Source organism: Pelophylax lessonae, assembly GCF_965119305.1.
Source record: "Pelophylax lessonae genome assembly, chromosome: 6".
In the NCBI taxonomy this organism is placed as follows: domain Eukaryota; kingdom Metazoa; phylum Chordata; class Amphibia; order Anura; family Ranidae; genus Pelophylax; species Pelophylax lessonae.
This window is the reverse complement of record NC_138773.1, coordinates 320,071,806-320,084,778: the sequence shown is the minus strand read 5'-3', so window position 1 is coordinate 320,084,778 and position 12,973 is coordinate 320,071,806. Positions and strand designations below refer to the sequence as shown.

Here is a 12,973-nt window from a genome sequence, read left to right as displayed (position 1 = left end):
TCCCCCCTTCCCCCTGCAAAAATAGATCCTCGCCAGTGACAACAGATCCCCCAGCACCGAGACCCTGCAGCACACCCCAGCACCCCTTGCCATTACATACATCCAGTCCTGGAGGTGCCGGAACTGCGTTCCCCCGCGTTCCTGCTGAAAAAAAGCCCTGGGTATATATTTATATAACTATATTTCAAAAATCTATCCAACCTTACAACATTGTTGCAGCATGGGGGTAGCTGATAACTGTTTCTATATTAAGAATATCTTTTGGAAAATAAATTCGATGTTGAATCGTTTGTGTGTTGCTGACGATTTTCCTGTCTTTTCAATCTTCTGCAGATAATTGCAATGATCCCTTGGTATCCCAGCTGCCGCATTCGGCGTTTGACAGCTCCTCGCAACTGTTCAGCCACGGCAACGCGAAGCTCAGCAGCCACAATGGTAAGATCGCTGTTTGAAGAATCTGTCACTGTCTAGAGGACTGCCATGAATAATTCATCAGGCTTCGAGCGTCTAACCAGAATCAGCTCCTCGTTTGAGAATTATTACAAGCAAACAGATTTTTTTACCCCTGAAATATCTTTAGCAAAATAAACAAGGTGTGGAGGACAGAAGAAGCATCTTAACGTGGAGTCCAGCTGGGGCTTTCATTAACCACTTGCCGACCAGCAGCCGGTCAGCTGGTACCCTTTGCCAGTGGAAAAGCTGATCTGCGGGGGCCGGCAGCCGCCGGGCACCCGCGATCGCTCCCCGTGGAGACAGAACGGCGCTCTGCTGTGTTTACTACAGATATACGGCGGCAGGTCAGCAGGTTCCCGTGAAACGCCGTACCTGTACACTTCACAGGAGTGATCGTGGGGGGTGCGCGAGCACGCACCCATTTGCCAGTGGGAAAGCTGATCTGCGGGGGCCAGCAGCCGCCGGGCTCCCACGATCGCTCCCCGTGGAGAAAGAACGGCACTCTGTTGTGTTTACTACAGATACGGCGGCAGGTGGCAGGTTCCCGTGAAACGCTGTACCCGTACACTTCACAGGAGTGACCCTGGGGGCGCGCGAGCACGCACCCATTTGCCAGCGAGAAAGCTGATCTGCAGGGGCTGGGAGCCGCAGGGCACTCGCGATTTCTCCCCGTGGAGAAAGAACGGCGCTCTGCTGTGTTTACTACAGATATACGGCGGCAGGTCGGCAGGTTCCTTCACGGGAGTGATCGTTTGGGCGCGCGAGCACTCACCCATTTGCCAGCAGGAAAGCTGATCTACGGGGGCTGGCAGCCGCCGGGCTCCCGTGATCGCGCCCCGTGAAGACAGAATGGTGCTCTGCTGTGTTTACTACAGATATACGGCGCCAGGTCGGCAGGGTCCCGCTAAACGCCATACCCGTACACTTCACGGGAGTTATCGTTGGGGCGCGCGAGCATGCACCCATTTGCCAGCGGGAAAGCTGATCTACAGATGCCGGCAGCCGCTTGGCTCCCACCATTGCTCCCCATGATGACAGAACGGCGCTCTGCTGTGTTTACTACAGATATACGGCAGTAGGTCGGCAGGCTCCCGCGAAACGCCATACCTGTATACTTCACGGGAGTGATTGTTGGGGCTCGCGCGGGCCCTATCTACCAGCGGGGAAGTTGATCTGTTGGGCCGACGGCTGCGATTGCCGCCGAGCACCCGCGATTGCTCCCTGTGGAGAGAGAACAGCGGTCTGCTGTAGTAAACACAGCAGATTGTTGTTCTGTCAGCAATCAACACAGGACTCCTGTGTTCCTCCTATTTAGGATCACAGGTCCCTGTGTTGATTCCATAAGCCCAGCCCCCACACAGTTAGAAAACACCCCCTAGTCTAGTGACGGCGAATCTTGGCACCCCCAGATGTTTTGGAACTACATTTCCCATGATGCTCACGAATTCTGCAGTGTAGTTGAGCATCATGGGAAATGTATTTCAAAAACATCTGGGGTGCCAAGATTCGCCATCACTGCCTTAGGCATACATTTAACCCTTTGATCGCCCCTGGTGAAAAATATATATATATTTTTTCAGAATTGTCGCTCTTTTTTTGTTTATAGCGCAAAAAATAAAAATCACAGAGGTGATCAAATACCACCAAAAGAAAGCTCTGTTTGTGGGAAACCTTTGATCACCCCTGGTGTTAACCCCTTCCCTGCCAGTGTCATTAGTACAGTGACAGTGCATATTTTTAGCACTGATTACTGTAGTAATGTCACTGGTCCCCCCAAAAGTGTCAAAAATGTCAGTTAGGGGTCCGATCTGTCCGCCGCAATGTCGCAGTCCCGCTAAAAATCGCTGATGGCCGCCATTACTAGTAAAAAAATAAAATAAATAAAAATAACATAAATCTTTCCCCTAGTTTGTAGATGCAATAACTTTTGCGAAAACCAATCAAAATACACTTATTGTTTTTTTTTTTTTTTTTTTACCAAAATATGTAGCAGAATACAAATTGGCCTAAAATAATGAAAAATTTGTTTATTTTTTTATTGGGAATGTTATATAGCAGAAAGTGAAAAATATTGTTTTTTTTTTTTTTTCCAGAATTGTCGCTCTATTTTTTTCTTTATAGCGCAAAAAATAAAAATCGCACAGGTGATCAAATACCACCAAAAGAAAGCTTTATTTGTGGGAAAAAAAGGATGTCAATTTTATTTAGGTACAGCGTTGCACGACCGCGCAATTGTCAGTTAAAATAACGCAATGCCGAATTGCAAAAAATGGCCTGGTCATTAAGGGGGAAAATCTTTCGGTCCAGAAGTGGTTAAAGCTGATCTCCAAGGGGGATGGGGGGGGGGGGGGCGGGGGATTTCAAATAAACCAAACTTGTCAGGGCCCATCTGCACTTCTGTGCATTGTAAAACGCATGCTTACACGTGTTGCCACAATGCATTGCAATGCACCTGCTCTATGTATGGTGTGTTGCATTGCCATTCATTGTGACTCTGTAGAGCCTGACACCTAAGGCTGCATTCACATGTCAGCGTTTGGATCGCGGGCAGAACCGCCGCGGTTCCGCCCGCGATCCGGAGATTATTGCAAATCGTGGGACGCCTGTGCGTTGCCCGTTGATTTGCAATAGCCCACCAAACGCTGAGCGATGTTGCCGCGATTTCCGCCTGCCGAATCGCGGTAACATCGCGCAAAAACAATCGCGGGACGCAATACGCTCCAAAGAAGCTCTTGTACTTTTTTGAGCGTAATGCGTCCCACGATTTTTTTTGCGCGATGTTGCAACATCGCTCAGCGTTTGGGGGGCTATTGCAAATCAACGGGCAACGCACAGGCGTCCCGCGATTTGCAATAATCTCCGGATCGCGGGCGGAACCGCGGCGGTTCTGCCCGCGATCCAAATGCTGACATGTAAATGCAGCCTAATTCATTGAAGCACATTGCAATGTGTATATTTGTTATTATTATACAGGATTTATATAGTGCCAACAGTTTGCGCAGCTCTTTACAATGTGAGGAAAGACAATACAGTTACAATACAATTCAATGCAGGAAGAATTAGAGGGCCCTGCTCGTTAGAGCTTACAATCTAGAAGATTACTATTGCGTTGTGGTGCGCTGCATTTTCAAAAAGAGTTAGGTACATTTTTTTTAACCTTTTATGTTCATTGGCCAACCCTTTTAACATGTGCCATAATAATGCAATTATTTAATTTCATGATTTTAATGCAAACCTCCAAACTTTCTGAGATGGGAACGTGGGACAACCAGGGCTATTTTGCAGCGGGAACGTGGGGGAACGCAGTTCCGGTGTCACGTTGGATAATGCCTTACGTCGGATGGACTGCGCATGCGCGGTACATGACGTCACTCCAGCTGACTGCCCTGTTCAGCTGGGGTTGACGTTATTATTGCACATGCGCAGTCCGTCGGATGCACTCTTCGACGGAAGGCTGCGGGAAGAATCGTCCCGATCTACGTCACTAACATGCGCAGTTTGTCGGATGCACTATCCGACGGTAGATAGAGAGAGGAGGAGGGGAGAGAATCTATTGTCAGATTCTGCCTCGCTCTCTGCACATCTATCGGGACAGATCGGATTACAGTGCAGTGTATTCTTATGTGAGAAATGGCGGGAATATTGTCTGATAGAGAACACTATATTCCCGCCATTTATCACATAAGAACACACTGCACTGTAATCCGATCTGCCCCGATAGATGTGCAGAGAGCGAGGCAGAATCTGACCATAGATTCCCTCCCCTCCTCCGCTTTCTATCTACCGTCAGATAGTGCATCCATGTCAGTGTCGTCACCGCCAGACCAGTTGATCTGAGCAGTCAGCTGGAGTGACGTCAGTCCGTCGGATGCACTATCCGACGGAAGGCATTATCCGACACTACACCGGCACCTCCAGCACTGAATGTATGTAATGGCAGGGGGTGCTGGGGTGTGCTGCAAGGTCTATTTATACTGGCTGCTGGGCGATCTATTGTCGCTGGAGGGTATATATTTTTGCAGGTGGGTCTATAGTTGCTGGGGAGGTCTATTGTTGATGGTGGGGGATCTATTGTTTCTGGGGTTGGGTTTTATGTTGCTGGGGGGGGGGTCTTTTGTTGCTAGGAGTGATCCACTGTTGAGGGAGGGATCGATTATTGCTGGCTGCTGGAGGGTCTATTGATGCTGGCTGCGATGCGATTTGTTGTTGCTGCTGAGGGTCTATTGTTCCTGGGGGGGATATATTTTTGGACACAATCCATTGTTGCTTGTGGGATCTGTGGTTTAATGGGGTGCCTATTGTTGCTGGCTGCGGGGGATCTAATTTACTGCTTTTCTTGTTATCATTGACAAATTCCATACAAATTACTCAGCACCACATCAGCATCTCTAAAAGGGCAATACTGGGAGGTGGGTGGAGGTTGGAACCAAGGAACGGTGCTCGAAGGTGGCTAGAGGGCTGAGACAAGGAGTGACCCTGAAAGGGGCAGTTCCTGTACCTTTTCTATGAGAAAAAAAAAGCCCTGGGGACAACTATTAGCATACCTATGTAGCCATAGAACATTCCCCCTGACACGCCCCCTTAACCACTTAAGCCCCGGAGGATTTGGCTGCTGAAAGACCAGGGGGTATTTTGCAATTCGGCACTGCGTGACTTTAACGGACAATTGCGCGGTCGTGCGGCGCTGTACCTAAACGAATTTGACGTCCTTTTTTTCCCCACAAACAGAGCTTTCTTTTGGTGGTATTTGATCACCTGTGCAATTTTTTGATCATGCGCAAAAGTTATCGCGTTTACTAACAAAGGGAAAGATTTTTGTCATTTTTTTTTTTTTTTATGCGTAATGGTGGCGATCTGCGATTTTTTTGTGGTACTGCGACATTGCGGCGGACAGATCGGACCCTTGACTGACATTTTTGACACTTTTGGGGTTACCAGTGACATTACTACAGTAAACAGTGCTATACATATGCACTGTTACTGTAAAATTACACTGGCAGTGAAGGGGTTGACTTTATTTGAGAGGGAGGGGTTATGTGTGTCCCTAGGGGCGGGATTCTAACTGTGATTGGCTGTGGCTTGAGCTGTAGGAACAATGATCAACGGTCCTACATAGTAGAACCGTATGATCATTGTTTCTACACAGGGGAGAATGACAGGCGGCTTGTTTACATTAGCCGCTTGCCTTTCTCCCTCTCCCCCGACGATCGCTGAGTGACCGGCGGACATCGGGTCTGCCGGTCACACGCGCGGGGGGGTCCGTGACCGCGCGGGAGCGCACCGCCGTCGGCGCGCGCTCGCTCCCCAGAGCCTCACAGGCTAGTGACGTACCGATACGTCACTCTGCCTGTGAGGGGCTGACCGCCACAGTATATGTACTTGCGGCGGTCGGCAAGCGGTTAAGGGAGAATTGTACACAATAAATAATTGGTTAAACCCACAAGTGCTTTTTTTTTACCACTACTATTCCTTCATTTTGGCTTTTGAACTTTACAAATGCAGCAATTTAGAAATGGAATGATAGGTATAGGACTTTTTGAAAGATAAGAAGTGCATTTTACATACAACTATATAGATCGGACCAAAATGAAGGACACACATGAGGAGGAAAGAGGGACAGAGGGACTTTGTTCCAAATCAGGGACAGTTGGGAGCTATGGGAAATGTCTGTAAATGAATGCCCTGCAATGGAATGCTTAAAGTGTTATTAAGGCCCCTTTCACATTTGTGCGACTTGTCCTGCAATTTGGGACTGCAAAGTTGCATGGCAAGTCACACTCCACGATTTCCAATGAGTACCGTTCATACTGTATGCCACAAAAGTGAGTACACCCCTCACGTTTTTGTAAATATTTTATTCTATCTTTTCATGTGACAACACTGAAGAAATGACACTTTGCTACAATGTAAAGTAGTGAGTGTACAGCTTGTATAACAGTGTAAATTTGCTGTCCCCTCAAAATAACTCAACACACAGCCATTAATGTCTAAACCGCTGTCAACAAAAGTGAGTACACCCCTAAGTGACAATGTCCAAATTGGGCCCAAAGTGTCAATATTTTGTGTGGCCACCATTATTTTCCAGCACTGCCTTAACCCTCTTGGGCATGGAGTTCACCAGAGCTTCACAGGTTGCCACTGGAGTCCTCTTCCCCTCCTCCATGATGACATCACAGAGCTGGTGGATGTTAGAGACCTTGCGCTCCTCCACCTTCCATTTGAGGATGCCCCACAGATGCTCAATAGGGTTTAGGTCTGGAGACATGCTTGGCCAGTCCATCACCTTTACCCTCAGCTTCTTTAGCAAGGCAGTGGTCATCTTGGAGGTGTGTTTGGGGTAGTTATCATGTTGGAATACTGCCCTGCGACCCAGTCTCTGAAGGGAGAGGATCATGCTCTGCTTCAGTATGTCACAGTACATGTTGGCATTCATGGTTCCCTCAATGAACTGTAGCTCCCCAGTGCCGGCAGCACTCATGCATCCCCAGACCATGACACTCCCACCACCATGCTTGACTGTAGGCAAGACACACTTGTCTTTGTACTCCTCACTTGGTTGCCACCACGCACGCTTGACACCATCTGAACCAAATAGGTTTATCTTGGTCTCATCAGACCACAGGAGATGGTTCCAGTAATCCATGTCCTTAGTCTGCTTGTCTTCAGCAAACTGTTTGCAGGCTTTCTTGTGCATCGTCTTTAAAAGAGGCTTCCTTATGGTACGACAGCCATGCAGACCAATTTGATGCAGTGTGCGGCGTATGGTCTGAGCACTGACAGGCTGACCCCCCACCCCTTCAACCTCTGCAGCAATGGTGGCAGCATTCATCCATCTATTTCCCAAAGACAACCTCTGGATATGACGCTGAGCATTAGCACTCAACTTCTTTGGTCGACCATGGCAAAGCCTGTTCTAGGGGGAACCTCTCCTGTTAAACCGCTGTATGGTCTTGGCCACCGTGTTGCCGCTCAGTTTCAGGGTCTTGGCAATCTTCTTATAGCCTAGGCCAGTGATGGCGAACCTTGGCACCCCAAATATTTTGGAACTACATTTCCCATGATGCTCATGTACTCTGCTGTGTAGCTAAGCATCATGGGAATTGTAGTTCCAAAACATCAGGGGTGCCAAGGTTCGCCATCACTGGCCTATGCCATCTTTATGTAGAGCAACATTTCTTTTTTTTTTCAGATCCTCGGGGAGTTCTTTGCCATGAGGTGCCATGTTGAACTTCCAGTGACCAGTATGAGAGAGTGAGAGCGATAACACCAAATTTAACACCTGAGACCTTGTAACACTAACGAGTCACATGACACCAGGGAGGGGGAAATGGCTAATTGGGCCCAATGTGGACATTTTTTTCTTAGGGGTGTACTCACTTTTGTTGCCAGCGGTTTAGACATTAATGGCTGTGTGTTGAGTTATTTTGAGGGGACAGCAAATTTACACTGTTATACAAGCTGTACACTCACTACTTTACATTGTAGCAAAGTGTCATTTCTTCAGTGTTGTCACATGAAAAGATAGAATAAAAAAAAGATTTGATGGGTGCACTCACTTTTTTGAGATACTGTGTGTATATATTATATATATATATATATATATATATATATATATATATATATATATATATATATATATATATATATATATATATACTGCATATATATATATACTGCATATATATATATATATATATATATATATATATATATATATATATATATATATATATATATACTGCATATATATATATATATATACTGCATATATATATATATATGTGTGTGTGTGTGTGTGTATATACTGTATGTATTATTTCCGATCTATCCAGATAGTCTGTATTCATGTCAGCCAAAGACATCTATATTTTATTAGTGGTTCAGGCAGCTGGTGACACGCCTTGAAGTTGTCAGTCAGATGTCATTTCATTTCATCCAGAACTACTTTATTGCTCACGATCCTCCAATCATTTCATGACATCAGCCGGCGCTGTATGTAGAGCTTTGCTGTGAAGTGTTGGAGAATTCCGGGACAGAGGAGCAGAATGTCGGAAGCACTCAAAGAATGATGAGCAGCACTCCCCTATCACTCATTTCTAGCACAGGTTTATGTGTGTGTTACTCAGATTCTTCTGATTTTCAATATAACGTTGACCTAAAACTGTATTTCAATGGGGATTATAACAGAGTGGAGCCGAATATTGTTGGAGCCATCTGTCCTTTTAGAACTGGGACCTTCTGTGCTCTGGCTGCTTCTTTCTGCACCCTAGACATTATTGTTGCAATGCTGCAATAGATTTTTTTTTATATTCTTCTTAGAACACAGCGTGAGGCCATACTGTGGGTATCAGGCCTCATACATAGGGATGAGAAAACTGATTTGGAAATTAGTTAAAAGAGAACTTTTCAACTTATTCCGCACTCAAACTAAATGACCAAAGTTCTTATCTGAATTTGTGGTCATGTCACATGGCAGGTTATTAGTATTCTCTTTTTATGGACTTAAGGGTGTGAGGATTCTTCTAAAGATGCCCTGTCACTGCCTTCTGGTGACATGGACACTTTCCTATTGGTTGTCCATGAGTGGGATCCTTTCAGAATCCTAAAGACTCCGGTGTCAGCATGGGGTAGCAACAGGACCAGTTGGAGACGGAACCAGACTGCAGCAATAAATCACTGGATTTCACTCCCAGAAGAGGAGCCTTGGACTCAGGTCTTTGGAAAGGATAGGAAAGAGCTGTGCCTGAAAAATCATGTTCCCGTTGAACTCTGCCAGATAACCAGGGCCGGTGCTTGACTATTTTACGACCTAGGCAAGAAGACCAGCTACTACTCGTGCCCCCCCCCCCCCCAATAAAATAAAACAAAAAGGGAAGGGTTTAAAAACTCCTCTATGTCATATTCAGTGACCCTGATCTGATGGTTCCTCCATGTAATTCTTTCATACCCAGTGACCCCCATATTCCTCCATGTCACACCCGGGGACCCTGATGTCCCCCTATGTCACACCCAGGGACCCTAATGTTTTCCCATGTCACATTCTGGGACCCCAATGTTCCTCCACGTCGTACTGTCATACCCACTGACCCCGATGTTTCTCCATGTCACACACAGGGACCCCTGTGTTCCTCCATGTCGTGCTATCATACCTAGTGACCCCAATGTTCCTCTATGTAACACCAGGGGCCCCTGATGCTCCTCCATGTCATACCCGGAGACCCTGATGTTTTTCCATGTCACACCTGGGGACCATGATGTTCCTCCATGTCACACCTGGGGACCATGATGTTCCTACATGTCACACCTGGGGACCTCAATCCCCTATGGCATACCAAGGGGTCACAATTCCTCATTGCATACCTGGTGACCCTGAAACCCTGTTACACTCATGACCCCTCTCCCCCATGTCATATCTTTATGACTCCGATTCCCCATGGCACACCTGGTGACCCCAATTCTCTTTCACACCAGGGATCCTCCTTGTCACACCCAGGGACCCTGATCCCCTGTTCTGGGGACACTCACTGGACAGTATGAAGAGAGTGGCCCGCACTCTGCCCTCCTTCACTGTGATCCTGATAAATTCCTTCTCCCAGGACGCTCTTCTCCTGGACCACAGTGCTCACCACAGCTACAACCGGCTCCTGGTGGAGGGAGAAGCAGCAGTCAGAGAGCTCTGCACATCCTTCATCACCAACCTCCTCAGACCATTCCGGTACCTCGTCGCTACTGCTCCAGTAAAGGTGCCGCCGTCCAGTGCCGAGCTCCGGCTCAGGTTCAGCTCTCCTCCGCTCCCTGCTTAATACCAACCCAGGGAAATGAACAGCTGCCCACCAGCTCAGTGTAGAGAATCACATCCTGCCCAGGGTTTAGGCCACTCAGCTCCAGATGAAGAGGATCATTATGCAGGCAACACTCTGGTGGGCTTCCTTCCTGCCTCTTGGGCCCCCCCCCCCAAAAATGGTGGAAATTCAGGGCCTTGTAGTTCCGCCATTGCCCCAGACACCTGGCATCTTCCTCTGTCCCTTCTTCCTCCCCCACTGCCGCACCTCCCCTCAGCTCCCAAGGATCATTCATGATGGAGAGAGATTGCTGACTCGTGGCTGAGCCCCTAAGTGGCAATGCGCCCTAGGCGGCTGCCTAGTTTGCCTAGTGGAAGCACCGGCCCTGCAGATAACAGATTACTTAAGAGGTGAGAAGTCCACTTCCAAAGCTGTCTCCTATGTAGGACATCTAACTGATCTAAAAACTACTGTTGCAGCACACCTTCATGACAAGGGGAGGCAATGGGACCAGTTGGTGGCTTTACCAGACTGCATCACTGGATCACTGGTCTTCACTCCCAGAAGAGGAGCCTTGGAAAATTTTGCAACAGCGGGCTTAGGTGAGTTGAAAAGGGCTTTGGGAGGGATGGGATGGGAAAAGGGGGTTGCTCAGAATTTGCCTAGAAATAGACTCAAGAAATCATATTCCCATTGGAGCCTGCCAGATGACAGAAGGTCACCAAAGATATGGGCAGCCTGCTGTTCGAGGCAGGCTTCTATGTAGGAGGGCGCACTCTCTATAGACTCTTCTTGCGGCATGATAACATAGCAACAACTGCGAAAACAGGAGCAGTTGGTGGTGGGACCAGACTGCAGCAAAATATCCTTACTCCCAGAAGAGGAGCCATGGAGGGTCTCGTAACAGTAGACTCCAATGTCGGCTCCTAAGTAGGAGGGCTTATTGTGCACTCTGCAAGTGAGGTGTGAACCAGTAGCCCTCCTTTGGACCTTTTCACCAGCATACTTGAGAGTGGACTCAGGTGATTTAAAAAGTGCTTTGGAGAAAGATGGCATAGGCAAGGGTGGGTCAGAATTTTCCTGGAGATAGGCTTTAAAAATAACATCCCCGTTGAACTCCACCAGATAACTGAAGGTCACCAGAGATGTAAGAATCCCGCTTTTCAAAGCTGGCTCAGAAGGGCTCCCTGTCCTAAAGATTCCTGTTGTAGCTTGGTAACATCATGACAAAGGGCAGCAACATGACAGGTTCAGACTGCAGCAATGGATCACTGGTCTTCACTCCCATAAGAGGAACCATGGAGGATCTTGCAACAGCAGACTCAGGTGCATTAAAAAGGGCTTGGGATAAGATGGGTAATGGAGGTTGCAGAATTTGCCTGGGGATAGGCTTTAAAAATGGCATCCCCATTGAACTTCGCCAGGTGACAGGTCACCCAAGATATGGGGATTAGATGGGGAAGGGAGGTGTCAGAATTTGCCTTGGGATAGGTTTTAAAAATCACATCCCCATTGAACTCCACCAGATGACAAAAAATTATAGAGGATGCAAAAGCTCTCTGTTCCAAGCCGGCTACCCTAGGAGGGTTCACTGTCCTAAAGACTCCTGTAGTAGCATGATACCACCATGACAAAGGACAACAACAGGACAAGTTGGAGACAGAACCAGACTGCAGCAATAGATCGTTGGTCTTCACTCCCGGAGGAGGAGCCATGGAGGGTCTTGTGACAGTGGACTTAACAAAGGACTTGGATGGGATGGAGAGGGGACGTTTTAGAATTTGCCTGGGAATAGGCTTCAAAAATCACATCCCCATTGATTTTCAGAAGGTCGTACAAGATATAGGAAAAGCCTGCTGGTCAAAGCCAACTTCTATGTAGCAGACACTGTCCTAAAGACTCCTGTTGCACCTAAATAACATCATGATAGTAACAGGACCAGTTGGCTGCAGGAACAGACTGCCGCAATGGAGCACTGGTCTTCACTCCTAGAGGGGAGCCTTAAAGGGTCTAATGACAGTGGACTCACCTGAGTTAAAATGGGCTTTGGAAGGGATGGAATGGATTATGGGAGGGCAGAAGATGCTAGGAGATAGGCTTTAACCACTTCCTGCCCGGTCTATAGCAGAATGACGACCGAGCACGAGATCAGTTGTCCATACTGGGCATCATATGATTTCCAGCAGGTAAGCTGCTCATACACACCCCCGACAGCGTGCAGTGCCGCAATCGGTAGTGCGGTGTGTCGCTCTGACACACCGCATCTTTTATCTCAGTAAAGAGCCTATGACATAGGCTCTGTACCTTGTGATCAGCTGTGTCCAATCACAGCTGGTCACATCGTAACCAAAACTTACTTTATTCACGCTGACAAGGCGAGGGTAGAGGAGAGCTGATCAGCAGCTCTCCTGAAAGGGGGTCTGCGCTGATAATCAGCGCATTGATTATCAGTGCAGGCCCCTCAAGGATGCCCACCAGGGATGCCAACCTGTGCCCACTAGAGATGCCAATCAGTGCCCATGAGGGATGCCAATCAGTGCCCATTAGGGATGCCAATCAATGCCCATCAATACTGCTTGTCAGTGGCTCCTCATCCTCCTCCTCATCAGTGCTGCCAATCATAGGCATCTATCAGTGCTCATCAGTGCCCATCAGTGCCACCCATCAGTGACACCTATCATAGCTCATCAGTGCTGCATATCAGTGCCGCCTATTAGTGCCCATCAGTGCTGCATATC

General features: G+C 47.8%; 1 protein-coding gene across 1 annotated transcript in view; it reads left to right on the top strand.

Moving 5' to 3' along the window:
• LOC309557562 (contactin-associated protein-like 5) overlaps positions 1-12,973 on the top strand; it is a 691,665-nt gene that overhangs the window by 109,586 nt on the left and 569,106 nt on the right. Inside the window, exon 2 of the mRNA XM_082260344.1 lies at positions 334-435. Within this exon, the coding sequence (XP_082116470.1) occupies positions 334-435 (102 nt within the window). The remainder of the gene's footprint in view (positions 1-333; positions 436-12,973) is intronic.